General features: G+C 53.0%; 8 protein-coding genes across 8 annotated transcripts; 4 read left to right on the plus strand and 4 right to left on the minus strand.

The window, feature by feature from the left end:
• Positions 1-869: 869 nt before the first annotated feature.
• On the plus strand, positions 870-1,616 carry SAICODRAFT_30623 (uncharacterized protein). The gene has a single exon (XM_019167723.1). It carries the CDS (start codon positions 917-919, stop codon positions 1,454-1,456), a length of 540 nt encoding a protein of 179 aa, XP_019023568.1. The 5' UTR covers positions 870-916; the 3' UTR covers positions 1,457-1,616.
• A 1,038-nt stretch (positions 1,617-2,654) lies between these two features.
• Positions 2,655-6,058, minus strand: SAICODRAFT_93301 (uncharacterized protein). Its single transcript, XM_019171864.1, has 2 exons — positions 6,013-6,058; positions 2,655-5,951 (listed from the first exon to the last, which is right to left on the minus strand). The coding sequence occupies exons 1-2, from the start codon at positions 6,015-6,017 to the stop codon at positions 2,663-2,665; spliced, it is 3,294 nt and encodes a 1,097-aa protein (XP_019023569.1). The 5' UTR covers positions 6,018-6,058; the 3' UTR covers positions 2,655-2,662.
• A 186-nt stretch (positions 6,059-6,244) lies between these two features.
• SAICODRAFT_81093 (uncharacterized protein) lies at positions 6,245-9,371 on the minus strand. Its single transcript, XM_019171227.1, has 2 exons — positions 9,236-9,371; positions 6,245-9,181 (listed from the first exon to the last, which is right to left on the minus strand). The coding sequence occupies exon 2, from the start codon at positions 9,100-9,102 to the stop codon at positions 6,262-6,264; it is 2,841 nt and encodes a 946-aa protein (XP_019023570.1). The 5' UTR covers positions 9,103-9,181; positions 9,236-9,371; the 3' UTR covers positions 6,245-6,261.
• Positions 8,861-9,371, minus strand: SAICODRAFT_30625 (uncharacterized protein). Its single transcript, XM_019167724.1, is given in 3 exon segments — positions 8,861-9,050; positions 9,063-9,181; positions 9,236-9,371. 2 exon segments carry the CDS (start codon positions 9,312-9,314, stop codon positions 9,093-9,095), a joined length of 168 nt encoding a protein of 55 aa, XP_019023571.1. The 5' UTR covers positions 9,315-9,371; the 3' UTR covers positions 8,861-9,050; positions 9,063-9,092.
• An 819-nt stretch (positions 9,372-10,190) lies between these two features.
• SAICODRAFT_129188 (uncharacterized protein) lies at positions 10,191-11,829 on the plus strand. Its single transcript, XM_019165412.1, has 3 exons — positions 10,191-10,530; positions 10,593-11,354; positions 11,410-11,829. Exons 1-3 carry the CDS (start codon positions 10,522-10,524, stop codon positions 11,635-11,637), a joined length of 999 nt encoding a protein of 332 aa, XP_019023572.1. The 5' UTR covers positions 10,191-10,521; the 3' UTR covers positions 11,638-11,829.
• Positions 11,830-12,288: 459 nt separating this feature from the next.
• On the minus strand, positions 12,289-12,907 carry SAICODRAFT_7893 (60S ribosomal protein L39; the record flags this gene model as incomplete). The annotated part of the gene is made up of 3 exons (XM_019171135.1): positions 12,289-12,319; positions 12,378-12,499; positions 12,896-12,907. 3 exons carry the CDS (start codon positions 12,905-12,907, stop codon positions 12,289-12,291), a joined length of 165 nt encoding a protein of 54 aa, XP_019023573.1.
• Positions 12,908-13,108: 201 nt separating this feature from the next.
• Positions 13,109-13,685, plus strand: SAICODRAFT_129175 (uncharacterized protein). The gene has a single exon (XM_019165411.1). It carries the CDS (start codon positions 13,218-13,220, stop codon positions 13,506-13,508), a length of 291 nt encoding a protein of 96 aa, XP_019023574.1. The 5' UTR covers positions 13,109-13,217; the 3' UTR covers positions 13,509-13,685.
• Positions 13,686-14,265: 580 nt separating this feature from the next.
• On the plus strand, positions 14,266-17,811 carry SAICODRAFT_25780 (uncharacterized protein; the record flags this gene model as incomplete). The annotated part of the gene is made up of 3 exons (XM_019166879.1): positions 14,266-14,341; positions 14,520-14,893; positions 14,950-17,811. 3 exons carry the CDS (start codon positions 14,266-14,268, stop codon positions 17,809-17,811), a joined length of 3,312 nt encoding a protein of 1,103 aa, XP_019023575.1.
• Between the last annotated feature and the right edge of the window lie 392 nt (positions 17,812-18,203).

An 18,203-nucleotide genomic window follows, 5' to 3' on the forward strand; every position in this document is an offset into this window, starting at 1 on the left:
ATCTGTGCGGTATACGGATTATTTCGCCCGCTTGAAGTCATAAACAACAGTCAGCAGGAGTTGAACGACAACGGCAATAGCTGCTACAGTACAGGATACGGCTGCAATGACGCTACGGGCTCTGCCCAGGCTCAATCCGAGGGTTGTATCAATACTTGCTACAGTACGGTTCTTCTGTCGTCTTCTCATTTGACCCATGCTGACTGGGGTTGATTAGATACTCAATGCATCATCAATACCTTTATATGTGTTGCTGGCAATATGGACAACAGCGCTTGTCCCACGAATCCTCGCTTTCGTCGCAGCGAGCGCAAGCGGTCTCGTCACTATCAATGACGGTTCACTAGCAATACGGCCGATGGAGGGAAAGGCGCCATGGATATGGTTGATCCTACACATCATCTTTTCGGTGGTTGCGATTGGGGCAGGAGGTGTATCGTTGCTGTGGATGTTGTTCCGAGGTTTAGGGGTCAGAGTTGGAGGGCAGGCATTGTTGGGTGCTGGTGTTGGTGTTTGGTTTGTTGGGTCGGCGATGCAGACTGCACATCTTACGACACTTCTATCGCCTTCGATTGTTCAGCAGCAGGAGACGCTGCCGTTCTCGACAGTGGCGCCACAGCCCTCGATGACCAACATGGCTCTTCTCGCAGCACCACAAAGCGATCCTATGCCATCGATAGAGTCGTTCCCTGACCCGCGGACAGCACTGACGGGCTTGCACGAATTGACGGGAAGCTCGTACAGTGTCAACACCACCGGCTTCGTCTTCGGCGCTGACGATCATGATGCGCGAACTGTACGTTCCTTCGCGACTTCACACGCACCAGAACGAAGGGGCCGGGAGGACAGCGTGCCGACGATTCCTGATACCCCGGCTCTTACCGCCGACAGCCCTGCCTTGACGATGAAGAGCACAATGGAGCCAATTCGACCGATACTTACGATGCCACCACCGATGCTCCCACCACCATCACCACGGAAATCAATCAAACTGTTGGGCGGCCACCAGTCGAATGGCAGCACCTCTTCCATTGTCCCGCATTTCTCGTTTCATGGTCGTGGACTCTCGTTATCGAGATCGAGAACACATTCCCGCTCTCCAACTCGTCGAGCATTCTCCCAACTCGCACACCGCTCCCCAACCCGTCTCTCCTTCCACAAAAGCGGCACTCAACCACCCTCATTCCCGCCTCCTGGCCCTCCGACCACAGAAGAAGTCGGTCCAGGTTGGGATTCCTGGGATACGACAGATGTCCGAGGTGCGATGTGGACGAAGAACATGGTGGCAGTGAGAGGAGAGAGAAGTGCTAGTGCAGGGACGGTGATGACGTTGGGGATGTTGAGCATGAGTGGAAAGAGTGAGGGTGGTGGGGATAGTCGGCCGGTTAGTGGGCAGAGTTGGGAGTTTGAAAAGATGGTTGAGGGGTTGGAAGTGGGAGGGGGGATTGCGTACTAATAGCGTGAAAGGACATGACGGTAATGGGTATGTGTTTGGTATTTGGGCATTTTCTGGCGTTTTTGCATCTTGTTTTAGGCGGTTTGGCATGAATTGCCGGCCGATATTCTTAGCATCTAATGTATTTTAATGTGGTAGAGGACCACAGGTTAGAGCGGTGAATGAAAAACGATCTGATTTTATTTTCTGGATAAGTCTCACCAGGACACGTAATCAATTGACTGAGAGCCCGCACCGCCTTTTCGACGACATCGTGGGAATCTGCACGTCGGCCTAGCCCAAGCACCGACGGCCGCTTGCACTGGGCCGCGCCGATACATTCAATAGTCTGTATAAGAGTAATGCCACCATGTCCAAGAGAGTGAGACCATGAGAGATCCGATTCAACCTGAGAAACAATGTTTTCAGCTGATGAAGACCCTGTTCCCTTTCTCGCCTGTGTGAAGAAGACCGAGCTCGTCATGCGGATTATCATGAGTCCAACATTCCCAAGAGACCGCTACGACTTCGTACACCTCTGTGTTGGCATCGATGCCTTCAGGGAGGAGTTTCCTAAGATCATGGAAGGGACGAACTACAGTGCTGCCAGTGGCCTGGGTTCCAATGTCAATTCAGGTGAGTGGTTTCATTGTCCGTACCTTCACTGGTGGGAAAAAGCTCACACCAGTCAGAGCATCCCCAAAAGCCGAAGATTGTTATCGCCGGCAGCGGCTTCAGTGATGATGAGGTCGATGAACTCGAGAGGGTGAAATACGCCGACAGCGTAACTTGGTACCGTGCTCCGACAACGAACAAAGATATATTCGGGCCGGACACCGACCTGACAGGAATAGGGAAGAATGCCTAGGAGCCTTGCATATTTCTTTGAACTAACACAGGCTTGTGCAGAGGTACTCCTCATCATCTGCGTGATATTTCTGGCATTCGGCGGGTTGAAGAGCTGACGAGGTCGAGCAATTGGCAGTCCTCTGCCCAATTGCATATCGAAATTGTGGAGCTTGCTACTATACATTTATGTCAAAGACTATAGGATACTCTCGTATTGATACACATCGTCTATTCATGTTGCTGTGCAATCAGTGTAGGATTACAAGCACAACCGTAGCGTTACAAAAAAGAGTTATCATACAAAACCAAAACGTACACGGACTCCACAACCACTGACTCCGAGAACATCATCGAGTTTAGAGCATCCCACCATTCCACTCAGAAAATATCAGGGCTGAATCCCTGCCAAGCCCTCTTCTCCCTAACATCCCAATATCCACCACCAACTTCTGCATCAGTCCTGTACTCCCAGAAGGTCTCACCAGTGACCTTATCGACGGACTGCTTGAACCATCTGGGTTCCCAGTGCTGACCACGAGCTTCGAGATCACGTCTTGCTGCACGTTGTTTCTCTTCGACACGGTTCTTCTCGGTTGCCGCGGCATCGTACTGACCCTCCTCCATTGCGCGCTGGTCGGGACGCAAGCGGGTATCAGTCGGTGGCAACCAAGGAACAAGTGACTTCTGAGGCGCATTGAGCGTGATAGCAAAAGGCGTCAAGTTGAACGGCGCAGGTGGGCGAGGGTGTGCCTGCCAGATTAGGAATGTGCTGGCATTGCCAGCCTCGGGTAAAATAGATGCCTTTCCATCAAGCTTCCTTGCATAGATCTTATCGTTCCAGTGGCCAGCAACAGACCATCTTGGGGAACCTTGAGCATCGGCAACAGTTCCCTTCACCTCGTACGCACCTCCACCCCTCCATCCCCTCTGCTTGAAGTCGAGCGTACACACGTCTCCCGTAGTGTGGTTTTTGACAATCATCTCACCGTAGTTGTCGACAGTAGGCGATCCAGTAATGATGCCAACGACGGAGGTATTCACCTTCTTCCATGTGTACAACTCATCTTTGCCACTAGGCGCACGGATACGACAGAACCAAGTACCAAGCGGGTTGATGTCGAAAGACTTTCCGGTGAACTTCGATTTCACCGCTGACTCACCCCAGTAATCCCATTTCGGCGACTGAGCGATCGCAGCACCGACAGGTGGGTGATGACTAACCTGCTCAACGACAAAGCGGTACTGCTTATCGGGACGAACATACTCGTAAGTCTCACCCAACAACGGGTTGAATGGCTTAGCGATACGGTTCGTGGTAGAGCAGTACTCACTAGCAGCAAAGGCTGCGACATACAACAAACGCTCAGTAGACTCCGTACGCGTGGCAGCAGTATCCAAGAGATCAGCATACTCCATATCCTCAGCAACACGCTGCAACAACGACGTCGGCTCATTGAAAGAAACAGGCAAGGTCATCTTGGTCATATCCTTTCCAATCATACTCTTGAGAATACCCCAAAGCGAGATTTTTGGACGGTTATCGTCGTCCATCGCCAGTTTCTGTCGGGTGCCCTCTTCGTATCCGTGGTAGGACTTCGTGAGCGCATCAGGCTCGTCCTCCTCGACAGGAGCATGAACCTGTTTCTCAACAGCGGGAACGACAGGCGCAGCAGCAGCAATAGCGCTCACCTGTATCTGCGGGGGAGCAGCTACTTGAGTTGCCTGATAGGTCGACGGAGCACGATAGACCTCCTGCTGTACAGGCTGCTGTACGACAGGCGGAAGCGGCTCAGCCTGTATCTCACCGCCAGCGATAGCATCGAAGAACTCATCCTCATCATCGTCCTCGTCGGCCGGGATCGTGGGGATACGCGCCATTGACTGCACCACACTCTGATCCCTGTCAGTAATTTCAACCCCTCCAAACGACTCCGCAAACGTGGTCTCCTCCGCCGACGGCGACGAGATAGACAGCTGCGCATGTGCCTCCCTCAGCGCCTTCTTCGTCTTCCTCCTCTCCACATTGACGTTATGGAACTCCTCCTGCAACTGTTCCTGCTCCACCGCCAACGCACGCATGTTCTCTTCCCAAAGACGCATGATATCATTCTCGCGGGCGAGTTTGTAGCGCCAGAATTGGTCGCGTTCAGCGCTCATGTTAAGGACTTCTTCGACGGTGCGTTGGACGCCGGCGAGGGCGTCGCGGAAGCTTTGGAGGGCGTTGGACATCTGCGGGGAGGGCGGGGCTTGAGTTCCCTGTTGGACCCGGAGTTCGCGCTCATGCATCAAGCTGTCAGCGACTTGACCAAGAACAGAGAGCTGCGCGCGAGCGTAGTTCGCTGTCGTGCCGAACGTGTCTTTGTACGGCTCAATGACAGACTCAGGCTCAGATCCCGCAAGCGAATCCGCCTCCGAGAGCGCCATAGACGTCAAACTCGCCGTACGACGCAAATCACCCGACGAAGCATCATTGATCTCCGATTGAATCAATCCCGGGAGAGGCGACGGTGGTGCATCACCAGCACCACCCCCAGCCCTCCGACTACTATCCTTCGCATGCTGAATCGCCGCAGTCAACGCCCAAGCCCACCGATTGGCCTCAACCGGATGATTCGCCCTTAAGTGATACCTCACACTACCCTTCCCCGTAATCTCAAAACGTTGCTTATCCTGCTTATCCAGATTCAAGCTCGCGTACTTCATATGGATCGAACCCCTACACGATCGCTGCGCGTCGTCTTGGTTCTTGTAGTAGGATAGTACGTCGTTTTCGAGGACAAACCAGCGGAGTTTATAACCTGTCGTGTAGTTTGTCCATTTCTTCAGGTAGCCGGCCATTTTTATGGGTTCGCCGGGGGTTGTGGTCACGACGCTTTGGGCGGCTGGGGAGCGCTTTAGAACGTGCTTGATTTTGTCGTCTTTTGTGACTTCCCATGGGAGTTTGCCTTTCTTGTCACGACGGAAGGGGTCTGCGCCGCGGTCCAGGAGGAACTGAACGAGCTCCAGGTTTTTGGCCTTGGCGGCATCGTGAAGAAGGGTTGATCCAGTTTCAGGATCTTGACGACTGACTTCGCATAGACTCACTGCGCGAGGGTTTGTGAACAATTGCTCCACACCTTGAAGATCACCGGCCTGGACCAACTGCTTGAAGCGGTTGCTGACGAAGTCGGTGTACTGAGCACGCGACAACTGCATCGTATCCGCCAATTCAGGCGTAGTAGCAACCTGGAATGGCTGCTTGCCATCATTGTTCGGGATCGTGTCATTGACATTACTCTGCTGCATCAAAAGCTGAACCACGTCATCACGAGCCAACGCCGCCGCAAGGTGAAGCGCTGTATTCCCATCCTTGTCCTGCGTGTTAATGTCGACGATGTTCTTTAAGATAATGTGTTCAACGACTTGGTGAGACGCACATTGTACAGCAAGGTGAAGAGGCGTAGAGATATCCGAGCTCGTCCGCGATCCAGTGGATGCTCGTGGCCCGTCATTGCTCTGAGCCGTGTCTGCCAAGTATTGTTGCAGCGCACGATCAATTGCCTGTGCATCACCTGAGCGCAAAGCCTCCAGCGTCCTATACGTCTTTAACGATTCCTCTACACCCGCGGATTTGGATAGTCGGATCGTGTTGGCACTCAAGGCGTTTGCGGAGTTCATCCTTGCATGCCTAGACGCACAATGTTAGCTACAACGCGATCCACAGAGCCTGGTAAGAGAGAAAAACATACGCCATGCTTCGTTTTCGTTGGTGGTTGTTGGATCTGCCCAGGTTATCCATGGTGATTGAATCCCTGGGGTCGGGCCGTCTCCGTAGCTTGACTTTGGGCGTATAGAGTTTCCGCGCATGCACGTACGCCCATGACGCTGTGCAGCAGATCCCCAAGTTACCAGGGTTTCGGGTAAATAATGTATTCAACGAAAAACGCCTGATCTCTCCTATGATATCAAGGTATCTTTATGCTAGAATGCTCCATTCATCATCTTAGTTCATCGTCCTCCTCGTCGACACCATTCTCCTCCCCTTCATCCGAAAGCTTCTCGATCACGGGTTTCTCGTCCGTCTGCACTCTCATCAAGAGAGCATTGATTTTGTGATTCTCTCCCCTTGATAAGCTCTTCATCATCTGTACTTCCCGCTTTTCCTGGACTAGCCTTCTCAGAGACTTGGTCAGAAACCCTGCCAGCATGTCAACTGCCCACGAGTCAGGCACCTTCCGAAGGACGTCAGCAACATCAAAATAAGCACAGTACTTCTCCAATAGGTCAGATGTCTGTGTCATTTGCTCATCTCTGTTCTCCAATGCTAGGAGCTCCGAAAGCAGCATAGTGAAGAGCTCGCGCCGAACCTTTGCAGCCTCCGCTCCACGTACTGGTCGCTTCAGCTCAGACATGGAGAGGCCACCATGCAAACAGTAAATCTCAGCACCCTGGAAGTCCTTCAGGTCATGACACAGCAGTCGTAGTGCATCTACGTGCCGCCCAAACTTGCCGTACAAAATCACCAACTCCGCTGGCAACAAACTCTCACGCTGCTGCACGCTCTCAAAGAAGTCTTGAGCTTCGTAGTGAACATCCGCCTGCAAAAAATCTAGCAGCTTCAACCTGGTCTGCACGAATTTCTTGTAATCTTGGTCTCCAATTGACGAGACTGTTTCCTGCAAGAAGCCAATGAATGACGGCTTCGGCCTGGACGCTGCCCGAAACTGCGATACCGAATATTCCACCTGTGTCCGAATGTCCTCATTCTCCAGCCTCGTCAAAATATCCTCAGCATACAACGCAACCAGATCATTCTGATACACCGGATTCTTCACGCCCTGCTCAAACATCAGATGCTCGAGATAGACCTTCAGCCCCGCCCGACTTTCCCGTCTCAGCTTCTCAATGACTACATCCACCTCAACCACGAATTTCTTCTTCGGATCAGGGGCCAAAAGTACCTGTACACCTAGTTCCGGATTCCGTTTTACGAGCCACATGGCGTACTCCCACCATAACTCACCATTCCGGACTTGGTTGATGAGGTATTCCTTCAGCCGTCTTTCGCCATCTTTGAATTCGTCGTCTGCCCATTCTCCTTCCAGCATCTTCCTCCACGTCTCGAGAACCTGCGCAACCATTTTTCGACTCTGGTATAGTCTACTCAATGCATAGTACTTCTTACCCTGTTGTAGCAGACTCACGGCCTCATCGAGGTCATCGACACCAGAATCGACAAAGTCGTAAAGTGCAACCCTGTCCTGCTGAACATTCGGGTCAAGCTCGAGTAAGAGATGTAGAAGAACCCGATCGACCATTGCGAATGCTTTTCGTGCTTCGTCCCCTGAGCCAACACTCCCGAACCCCTTCTTCTCACGGAACTTCTGGAGATATTTCCGCAACATTTCGCGTGCGTTGAACCTCAGCGTCTGCTTCAATCGTTCATTGTTCTCCTCCTCTTTGCCCATATGTGCCCTGATAATATCATCAATCGTTCCCAAATCCTCAACAACACTTCGTACACCCTGATAAACCCACACACTCCCCTTTTCAACCCCAAACTCGGGCCACAACGCCCCAACCAACCTCGGATCCACACTCCCTTTCTCCAACAACGCCAACGCATGCTCGAACAACGTCTCCTCAATATACAAAAACGCAGCTTTCTGATGCACGAACGTCATCTCATGATACAATCTCTCCGGATTCATATCTTCGGGTCGCATGTTGAATATTGCGTCTTCGGCCATGACTAAGGCTTCTTCGATACGTTTTTGGTCGAGGAGTGCGTTGACGTGGAGGAAGAGGGGGGCGCTAAGGAGGGTCGAGATGGAAGTTTGGGTGGTGATGAAGAGGGAGGTTGTGGTTAAGGATATCCGGCGGACGGCTTCAATCTCTTCCCATATTCTTGCGCTGAGCTTTTCGTCTAGTTCGTCTTCTGGTTGGACGTAGCGGACTTGTGCGAGTTTGTCAGCTAGGGCTTGTGAGAGGATCTTGTATCCACCCGCAATATGTCGAACGCTGGTTGCGTTGTCCAATTGCGGTGCCTTCACGGTTTGCACAAGTTCCTGTGTGTTTATGCTGTGTACTTGTAACGACCCATCCTTAAATAGCGCCACAACATGTGGATCCTCAAAAGTAATGTCAATAGGATACTCGTCCCACATCAATGTCCCACGGGTGACCTCGCCGTCCAGATTGACGAGAAGTCCAATTGCAGGACCCATGCCCTCTGGACTCGCGCTCGTCACCAAGAACTCATCAGCGCCGATACCGACCACCATTGGCTTGACTACCGTTGTGCCCGTCATTTGTGCCAGGAGGGTCGCTGCGCCCGGTGATGAGGCAAGATCATCGCCCTGGACGACAGGGAACAGAGGGATCTTTCCCAGATTATCCAGATCAATGAGATCGTAGCTTCGTGCATTTGCCACACATGCAATGCTTCCTCTCTGAGCAGCCACCAATGCGTTCGGGTAATCGACGTCATGAACCAATTGCACGTCTTCCTGCGACAATCTGATAACGCGCAACAGCTTCCGCGTCAGAACGGTGAGCGTCACCGAGGATGTATCGTTGGTATTTGCGTTGAGGTCAAGGCATACGCCGTTGACACCTTTGATACGTGTTTCGGTTGCCGGCGTCAACTCTGGTAGAACGTGGAAGCTGAGGGTTGTGTTGCATAGGATGACAGCGCGCGATATTTGTGGCAGTAAAAGCATAGATGTAATTGGCTTTCCGGAGATGACTGTCTGCTGTGATGCAACCAGATAGGACGGCATGACCTGAACAGTCCGATCAATCAAGCTCATCGGCAGACATAGGGGAGTCAATTGCATACCTTGTCCGTCGAAACGCCGGGATCCTCGACATAATGTATGATCTGACCATCACTTGTGCCGACATACAGGTTTTCCTCTATGCTCCCGATTAGTCTCGGAGTGAACCAAGGCAGACACTTGTATAACATACCCCATGCCTCCACGCACGTAATCCGCTGATGCCGCCCTTGTGCATCTTCCAGGATTGTTTGGAGCGTGTAGGGCTCCATTGCTGTCGCTGTCTTGGCCGAGCGTGTTGGGTATACGGTACGCGCTTAGGTATCGATAAAGGCCTGCAACGTCACACCAACATGGCCGACACGGAACAGACGACCTTCAATGCTGCTCTGTCGATATGGCGAGGTTTGTTTCTCAATCATTTCGCTTGGATCGAGGCTGATTGCTCCTAGATATCGCCCTGTCGTCGTTGCAGAAGACGCTTGATGAGCAAGGGCTGGAGATCATCGAGGCACAGAAAGAATCCGTAGCTAGCCGGAAGGAGATTGCTACAAAGACGAAAGGTAGGCATAGAGCGTCAGTACCTGTTACTGAAGTGACCCCGACTTATTCCGTGTCCTACAGAGTTCCGGAAACTTCCTGATGACGAAAAGTTGCTCGAGGTCAAGGGCCTCCTCAAACTCTATCAGACGGAGATCGACAGCCTCACGAAGCGAGCAAAGAACGCCGAATCTCATTTTTTGTCGCTCTACAAAGTTGTGGGAGAGGCTCCTGATCCGTATCCGTTGCTCGAGGCTACTCTCGACCAGGCGGTGAACTCGGCTGAATTCGACAAGCTGAAGGAAGAAAACGCGTCTCTGAAGGCAAAGTTTACCAGCCAGGAGGACATTGATGACCTGAAGGCCAAGCTAGCAAAGGCCGAATCCCAAATCGAGACCACCGCGAAGGAGAGGGAGGATGCCAAGGAACAGGAGCTGAAGGCTCTGATCCAAGAAAAGGAGAGGAATTGGGCGGAGAAGGAAGCTTCACTGACTGCTCAGGCGCAAGGATCACGGGAACAGGTAAAGGAGCTTAAGGCCGAGAAGGAGATTGCACAGGCCCGTGCCGCTGTTCATGACGCCAAATTCGATGAGGGAGTTGCTGGTCGCTTGGCGGAGCTTGACATCGTCATCGGCGACCTTGAACGCGCAAACCTCCGTGTTACGGAAGTTTCCAAGAGGAATGAGGAGCTCGCGTCCGAAGTTGCGGCACTGAAGTCAGGTCGTGGTACGGCTTCCGAAGAACGTGCTCAACAACTCGATGCACGTGTGAAGGAGCTTGAGGAGGACTTGGAGAAGGTTTCGAAGACGCTGCAAAAGGCGAAGGAGGACAGAGAGATGACTGAAGGTGACTTGAAGAAGAAGATTGCTGCGTTGGAGAAGGATCTGGAGAGGAAGGGTGAGGAGGCTGAGAGTTTGCGGAAGAAGTTGAGGGAGTTCGATGATTATGATGAGATTAAGAGGGAACTCGAGATGTTCAAGGCGGTCGAATTCAACACGGGTGATTCTGACGATGAAGAAGAGGAACCTAAGCCTTACAACACCCAAGGATCGGCAGGAGCTGCAGACTCCGGCAATCAGTCCTCCTTGGAAAAGGCTCTTCATGCACGGAACAAGAAGCTGACATCGGAGCTCACTGTCCTTCGTGTTTCCCAAAACGACCTTCAGTCGCAGCTTGCCTCCCTCGAAACTGAACTTGCCCGTCTCACGCACGACCTTGACGAGCAGCGCGCTCTGAACTCCAAGCTGGAGAACGACTTGCTCCAAGTCAACGACGCTAAGACTCCAGGTGGTGGAGGAAGTGTTGCTGGACGTACTAACGCAGGATGGACCGTCTCTGGTTGGACAACCGCAGGTAGGACGGAACGTGCTGGTGGCGGTCGAGTCAGTCCTACATCGTCGATCATCGGCTTGCGCGACGATGCACCTCTCTCCTCCCTTAAAATCCCAGGGTCCGATGGCGGAAACGCTGGAATCCTTCCTATTGTAACGCAACAGCGTGATCGCTTCCGTGCCCGTGCTGCCCAATTGGAGGAAGACCTTCGGAAACAAAATGCGACCATTGCACAGTTGAGGAGTGAAGTCGAGGGATTGCAGAAGGACAACGTGCAACTCTACGAGAAGACGAGGTACCTCTCGCAATACCGTGAGACCAGCGGCGGTGTGCGACGGACGAGGGCAGAGGAGTTGGCTTTGGACGATCTGGAGGGTGGGAACAAGTACGGAAAGGCTTACGAACAAAGCGTTAACCCATTCGAAGCATTCCGCGGCAAGGTTTGTACCGGATGTACACTTCTCTGTTTGAGACGTGGCTAACTGCTACAAACAGGAATCCGCACGTGCACTCTCCTCACTTAACGGTTTCGACAAGATCGTTTACTCTATGTCACGGATGGTACTTGCGAACAAGGTCACTAGGAACCTGTTTGTAGGTTACTCGGTCTTCCTGCACTTATTGGTGATGATGTGTTTGTATCGCTTAACGTTGATGGAGACAGAAACAGCCACAGGAGCAGGAGGAGCGTGGATGGTGCAAGATGAGAATGGTGCAATGTAGGAATTGATAGTGGAATATATCGGACATACAGGATCGTCTGGGAAAGTCACAACCTCCGTTGTTTACAATAGGCCTAGGATGTTGACGTAGTTCGGTCCAGAACATATCATAATCATCTACAGGTTGCAAGGTCGTACATGAGCTACGTCTTTAGGGCACTCTAAGCACTGAGCATGCTAGAAGACCGAACGCAAGCGTTTGTGTAGCACCGGCGTATCTCGATAACATATGAGGGCAAGCATCGTGGATGAATTCGTTGACCTCGAGTTCTCATGCCTTGGTTGACTGTGTGTGAAGATCAATAATCGAGCAAGTGCCGCGCAAAGAGATCGATGAGGTCCGTCGAATAGCAGCATGCTGGCAATCGGGCGGGTGTATCGTCGCGGGCGCATGTCGTACCCTTTGTCGCAAGTCGAAAAACCGCACATTCACACAAATCCTCAAACATCGAACATTGACACGGAACGGAACATTTTCACACTGAACCAACAAGAAAGTTTCGTATTCCATAACCGTCAGAATTGGATGCCCCCAAAAAACGCCCCGAAACAAAGATCAGATCGAAAATCCGAGAACGAAAGGCGAAAACTCCTCGCTTGTCCAGTCCACGCACATGTAATAGTCGAACAACTCCAAGAGCCCGTAAGGCGCTTAGATGTTCAACTTGGTGCGGCGCCAGTGTCTATGAATCAAAAATCAGTAACTGAGGTGGTGGAGGGGTAAGGAAGAGGTGCACGAACCTGCGCTTGGCGTTGTACTGGATCTTGTTGTCAGTCCTCAAGCGGATCCACTGGGGGATGGGGCGGTTCTGCTTAGCAGCCTTGGCGAGCTTCTGCTTGGTACGGAAAGTCTTGTTGGAAGGCTATGATGGAGGTCAGCAAACGCGTTCAAGTATGTAAATGATTCTGCTGTGTAGATGCTGTCCAGCTCAGGAGAGAGAACGAGAAACGAGTAAGTCGATGGTTGAGGTATCGCAGGTGGTCGAGCGCCGTTCTTCAGTAATTGTCGAAGAAAGATGTTGCGCAGTTGTTTCCGAGCCGATCCCCCATCAAATTCCTCCGTTCTTTCAGCACACAGCATCACTCCCGGCAATCATTCGCCTGGTGTCGTCCCCACCCCTCCCCCGACCGTCCTCGACCACGCACACCGTCCACACATCCATCCCCCTCCGCACCCCAAACCCACCCCAAACCGACACGAATCGACTCGTCTCGTTGTTCTCTCTCTCATTCTGGCAGCATCACAGCAGCAAAAGGACAATACGGACCATTCTGACTGATTTTTGGTGGACTTGTCGACGAACGGATTCAGCCACACTCTGTGAAGCAAACTTTGGTGGTAAGGGACGCTTGTGCAGGTGAAGTGTGGCTGGGAGCGCTGGTAAACAGAGAGGAAAGCGGAGCAGAAATTCGATCATTCAGGTTAGAAAAGGGTTGGAAAACTTCAAGCCAGCTCTCTAAGGGCCGCGATAGCCGCGATAGCCGCGCGCCTACTCTCAGGAATCGTTGAGGACACTTGGCTGCGTGGACAACCGTGGGAAAGTTGCATCGCATACGTACAGCCTCTTTCCCTCCTGCGATATGGTAAAGTCCAAACTCCAGATGACCGGGCTTTACCGTCTCATTTTTACCACAGCAACCGCAGTATCTTCCCATGGACCCTGCTTTGCAAGCGAATATCAACGCCCCCATTCACCTTCAAGGATGCCGAATAGTCCGTACACCCAAGATGCGGGCCTCCCACTAGACCCAACCTACACCTCATGCGCGCCGCTGATTGGCCGCGCTGCATCCCGTTCTCTCGCCTGGTCAACAGCTCAGCAAAGACTCAGATGCCGTCAGATGTTCAAGTTTATTGTTGGGAAGGGGTAGCAAGGGTTTTGGAGGTGTGGAGGGTCGACATGAGCGCAGAGGGACCTTGTGATCTCGCCGAGAATCATGTCGCGTTTGGCCGCATGGACTGAGACAGAGCACCCTTTTGACCTGGCAAGGTCATTGAAGGCGATTAGGTATCACATTCCAACATTTAAGAAGAGCTACCCATACATATTTTCCTGTAAAAGGCGGTGGTGTCACGACCTTCTCACGATTTTCGCCTGTTCATACGACCGTATGCAGGTTTTAGGCCGCGGGTGCGAGTCTACTCGTCGACCGCATCCCTCAAACATCCAAAGTTTCACGCTCACCGACAAATCAACAATCTGTCGCCCGACCTCAGAAGCATTTTATCCAGATAGAGCGATATTTTCCGAGTCGGATCATATCGGCAAGTACGCCCTACACCCTCTCCGGCGTCGCGGATAATCGGACAAAGTCGTACAAACAGCTCCTGAGGACACGACGTGATATCCGGCCTTACACATTTTTGCCCACGTGAACGGGGATGACGGACGGTTCTGGGACCTCATCAGCTTCGGTTGTGTCGTATCGGGGGAATCCTCGTGGGCGGCCAAGGGGATCTGTGCTGGGGAGAGGAGGGCGTCCTCGTGGGCGTGGGTCAACAGTCGCGACTGTTAGCAGAACATCAACACCAAGATCTAACGCCGGGAGCGAGGCATCGGCAGATTCGAATGATGAGGACGCTAGAAATTCTGGTCTGAGAACGAGTACGCGGGTTCGGAGGACGAGGATGGCGTTGGATGAGAGTGATGATGATTTCGGATCAGCGGCTGAACCGCGTAAACGGAGACGAATACAGCGCGAAGGTAAGCTAAAAGTGCATTATAATAACCAAAAAATAGTTCCAGGTAGTCCTTGTCATTGGATATGATGATCTGGACTAGTTGGGGCTGAGGCGATCTTGGAGGGGATGTGGTCCGGGATCAACAAACAATAATACAACGAGCATAATTCAAAGGACAAAGCTAACTATCGCTGACATAGGGTCCTTCGACGATGCTGTAAGCAATGCACCGAAAGTGAAGAAGTTCACCACCACGCCGGACGTGCCCAAATTCGGTGCCGTTGCCCAATTGCAGCATGTCATGCAAGTGAAGAGAGCGCGAATGAAAACTTTGTCAGGCCGATTTGAGAAGCTTGTGAGGGCTTTACTCTTGCATACTGATGCTGCACTTACCGAGGAGATCAACGCGCTGGAACAGGGTGAAACTACTAAAAATGTCGAGGCGGCGGTTGTTGAGTTGGAGAGGGAACAGGAACGGAAGTTGGAGTTTGCGAGAAGACGATACGAAATGCAAAAAATGGAGTTGCATCGACGGCATAAGGGTGAGAATCGATTTGCTTGGGGTGATTTCTTGGTGAGTACCGTCCTGACGTGACGCGAATAAATCCAGTGCTAACATACCTCATAAAGAACAAGAGATCGCAATTGAGAAAAGCCATGATGGAACATCTAACTCGAAAAATCTCACGGCTGAGAATTGAGAGGAAAGCGGCTGATCTCGAAGTTGAGCTGGACTTGCGACGAGATACGTTCAGGAACAAGCTGCTGGAACAAGATGATCACCGGAAACTCAGTTCTGCTTTCTTCGGAGCACGCGATGAGCCGCTTGGTGCTACGGCCAAGGAGGCAGAAGAGGACTTGGAGGCGATGAATGAGGGATGGGAACGGTCACCCACGCCGATGTCCATGGATAGTGAGGGCAATATCGACGAGTTGGAAGAGGAGTACGATGAGTTGGAAGCTCTACTCGGGATTTTCCGGAGAGCTGCATGGGAGAAGGGCGAGGAGTATTGTCATGGATTGGATTTATTGTTGGCAGGAATGAAGGCGGACGAGCAGCTACAGCGGCAACTGAGCGCAGCACCGGCGTTGCCGCAAGTACCGCATATTCCACCCGGAGGGTTCCTCATCGCACATCCTCCGGGTCGTCCTCCGACGCTTCCTCCCGGCGCACGGATCCAGTACGTCATTTCGGGTCCTCCGCCGCCTGGGCAGGTCATCATGAACGCCTACCCCGGTTCTGCACAACAATATGCCCCTCCGACACCCAAGTACCCGCCTCTTCCGGATTACTCCAATCGATTCCCCCCCAACCAGTCGGCCAACACTGTGCCTACCAACGCGTTCTTTCCGTCCGGTTCTCCTTACCCACAGGGCTTCCCCAGCACACCACCGCAAAATGTTAGACCGTCATACTCCCCTATGCCTTTCCCGACCACTACTCCAGACAGAGACATCCAAAATTCCGCCTTGGCTCAGTTGTCTGAGTTTGCTTCGAAGATCCCTCCACGGCCTACGAACCCATTCGAGGCACTGGCGCAAGTCGCAGATGTCGCGGCAAAGACCTCCGTCGTTGCTGCACCAGAGATGGACCCAAAGTCGTGGGCTGAAGGTTTGTTCGCTGCTATGGGTACACAATCTGCGCAGAAGACGGCAACGCCGAATCAACCTCGACCAACCTACACGGTGCGCATCACTCCGGCCGGTTCGACACCTGGACGTCCAACCCCGCCTCCTGCTCGATTTGATGCGCCCAGGGCTCCACCACCTGTGATGACGTTGGGTTCGTCTCCGGCTGCGCAGCCAGCGCCTGAGGTAGCTCCGCCAGTATCTCCATCACCGACTCCCATTCCACCGGCCCTCGCTGATCGACGGGAATCTTTGGAATCTCGGCGCACAGAGGACAGACGGATGAGCGAAGCCCTCTCAATCGGAGAAGCACCGGTTGTAGCACCGATAACGTCACCTCCTGTGTTCCCTCCAGCGATACAACCATCTGCCTTCTCTGGGTGGACAAGGCCGAAGTCAGCAACACCGACTGAGAGGACGGGTATTCCTCCGCCGACCAGCAATGACGGCAGTCGCAGCACATCTCAAAGGGTCTCTCCAGAGAAAGCCCCGGAAAGCCCCGCTGTGGAATTTGCGCAGGTTGTCCGTAGTCCGGCACGCTCGGACGACTTAGACCACCACGATTTCCAAGCGATCGAAGCATTTGATGAGAAAATGGAGGACGCTGACCCGGCTCCCGAGCCCGTCGAAGATTTTGACCAGCCTATGGAGGAAGCGGCCGAACCTGCGGAAAGTCCTAAAGGTCCCGCGATGGGTGAGTTTACCACTGCCATGACGGCACAACCACAGAATTTAGCAACAGCAGATGCTGATGCGCAAATCAACCAGTTTTTCGATATTCCGCGGACCCCGAGTGAGCAACAACATGTGACCGAGGGAATAGGTGAGAAGGAACAGGAGGCAGAAGAAGGTGAAACGGCGCGAGTGGGGAGTCCTGCAGGGTCTGATCGCACCATCGTCGAAGACTCACCCGAACCCCAACCCGAACAAGAACCCGAACCAGAACTGCTGGAGCAAGAGGACGAACACAGAGACGACGTACTCGCCCACCGCATCTCCCGCGAACGCGCAAGCTGGCTCGCCCGCCGCAACCGCCAACCCTTCTATCTCCCCCCACCCGAATCCGACTCCGAAGACGACGAGCCCCTCCCACCAACTGCACTCCTCATAACTACCTCATCCGGATGGCAAATTCCCGCCGCAGCACGACTAGGCGCTGGATCCCATCCAATGGCATGGATGTCGAATATGCCTTCAGGCACTGTCCCGCCGCCTCCGCCGCATTTGCAGCAGAGACCGGTTACGATGCCAAGGGGGATTATGCCGAGGAATATGTTGGGCGGGATAAATTGGCCGGTATCGAATCAGGCGCAGATTGACGCGCAGCTTAATGCTGCTTTTGCGCCGCAATCGGCTCAACCACCTCCGCCTCCTGCTCCGCCTGTGGAGGAGAGTGGCCGGGATGGGCCGGGGAGTCCTGCCGCGATTAGGGCACCGGAGCCGCCGCAACCGCCGAGAGGTATGAAACCGGGTGAGAGGCCAGTGACGTTACCGAGTTCAAACGCGACTGCGATACCGACATTTGGGCAGAGAGCACAACCGGCACTCGCGAATGCGCTACGTCCACCCGCGTTTTTGAACGTCACTCCCGCTGCGGCGATGTTGATGCAGGCCGAGGCTGTGCCCACACCTACGAAGTTACCTGTGTCGGGATCAGGATCCGGTGCGGAGGGTGGTGCAAGTGGTACTGGGGGATTCGGTGGGGACAATGATGGGTTAATGGATGATTTGGCACTTATGGCGATGGTTGCTGGTGTTGCGGCTGGCAGTAGTGATCCGTTGGAGCCATCCGAGGGTGATGGGGATGGGGATATCGGGGATTTGATGAATTTGGATGGGTACAGGAAGCATGGCGAAAGGTGAAGAATTGTACGATATGGGAAATGTTTGAGACATGGAGTACGGGATATGGAGCGTTTTGAGTTTTGAGTCTTGGTATGGCGCGCATGGTATATTCATTGCATGGAGCTCGTGTATGAGCCTGGGGAGATGAGGATAGAGCTAGCAGATTGTGGATTGTACGTAATCATTGGCATCTCATAGCGATATCGAAAAGAACTTTCTGAGCATGTCCTGGTACTGAGCACCATACCTATATAAACCCCATAGCAGACAACCTTGGAGCAAAGAAGCGTGAGGTGGCTCGTGTGGCAGTGCACGTCAACCCGCAGTAGCGTCATACACCGGTCTCCCGCCATAAACTCCGCAACGCGCATACACGCAGCTGCCCCAGACCGTTGCTCTCAACAAGACAC

This window comes from Saitoella complicata (genome assembly GCF_001661265.1).
Source record: "Saitoella complicata NRRL Y-17804 unplaced genomic scaffold SAICOscaffold_14, whole genome shotgun sequence".
Taxonomy (NCBI): domain Eukaryota; kingdom Fungi; phylum Ascomycota; class Saitoellomycetes; order Saitoellales; family Saitoellaceae; genus Saitoella; species Saitoella complicata.

Coding starts and splice junctions, on each gene's coding strand:
- SAICODRAFT_129175 (XM_019165411.1), top strand. CDS start 13,218: ATGGTAAAGTCCAAACTCCAGATGACCGGGCTTTACCGTCTCATTTTT.
- SAICODRAFT_30625 (XM_019167724.1), bottom strand. CDS start 9,314: ATGGAGCCCTACACGCTCCAAACAATCCTGGAAGATGCACAAGGGCGG. Junction 9,182..9,235: donor TACGTGCGTGGAGGCATGGG/GTATGTTATACA, acceptor TCGGGAGCATAG/AGGAAAACCTGTATGTCGGC.
- SAICODRAFT_30623 (XM_019167723.1), top strand. CDS start 917: ATGGAGCCAATTCGACCGATACTTACGATGCCACCACCGATGCTCCCA.
- SAICODRAFT_81093 (XM_019171227.1), bottom strand. CDS start 9,102: ATGCAATTGACTCCCCTATGTCTGCCGATGAGCTTGATTGATCGGACT.
- SAICODRAFT_129188 (XM_019165412.1), top strand. Junction 11,355..11,409: donor TCGAAGCATTCCGCGGCAAG/GTTTGTACCGGA, acceptor TGCTACAAACAG/GAATCCGCACGTGCACTCTC.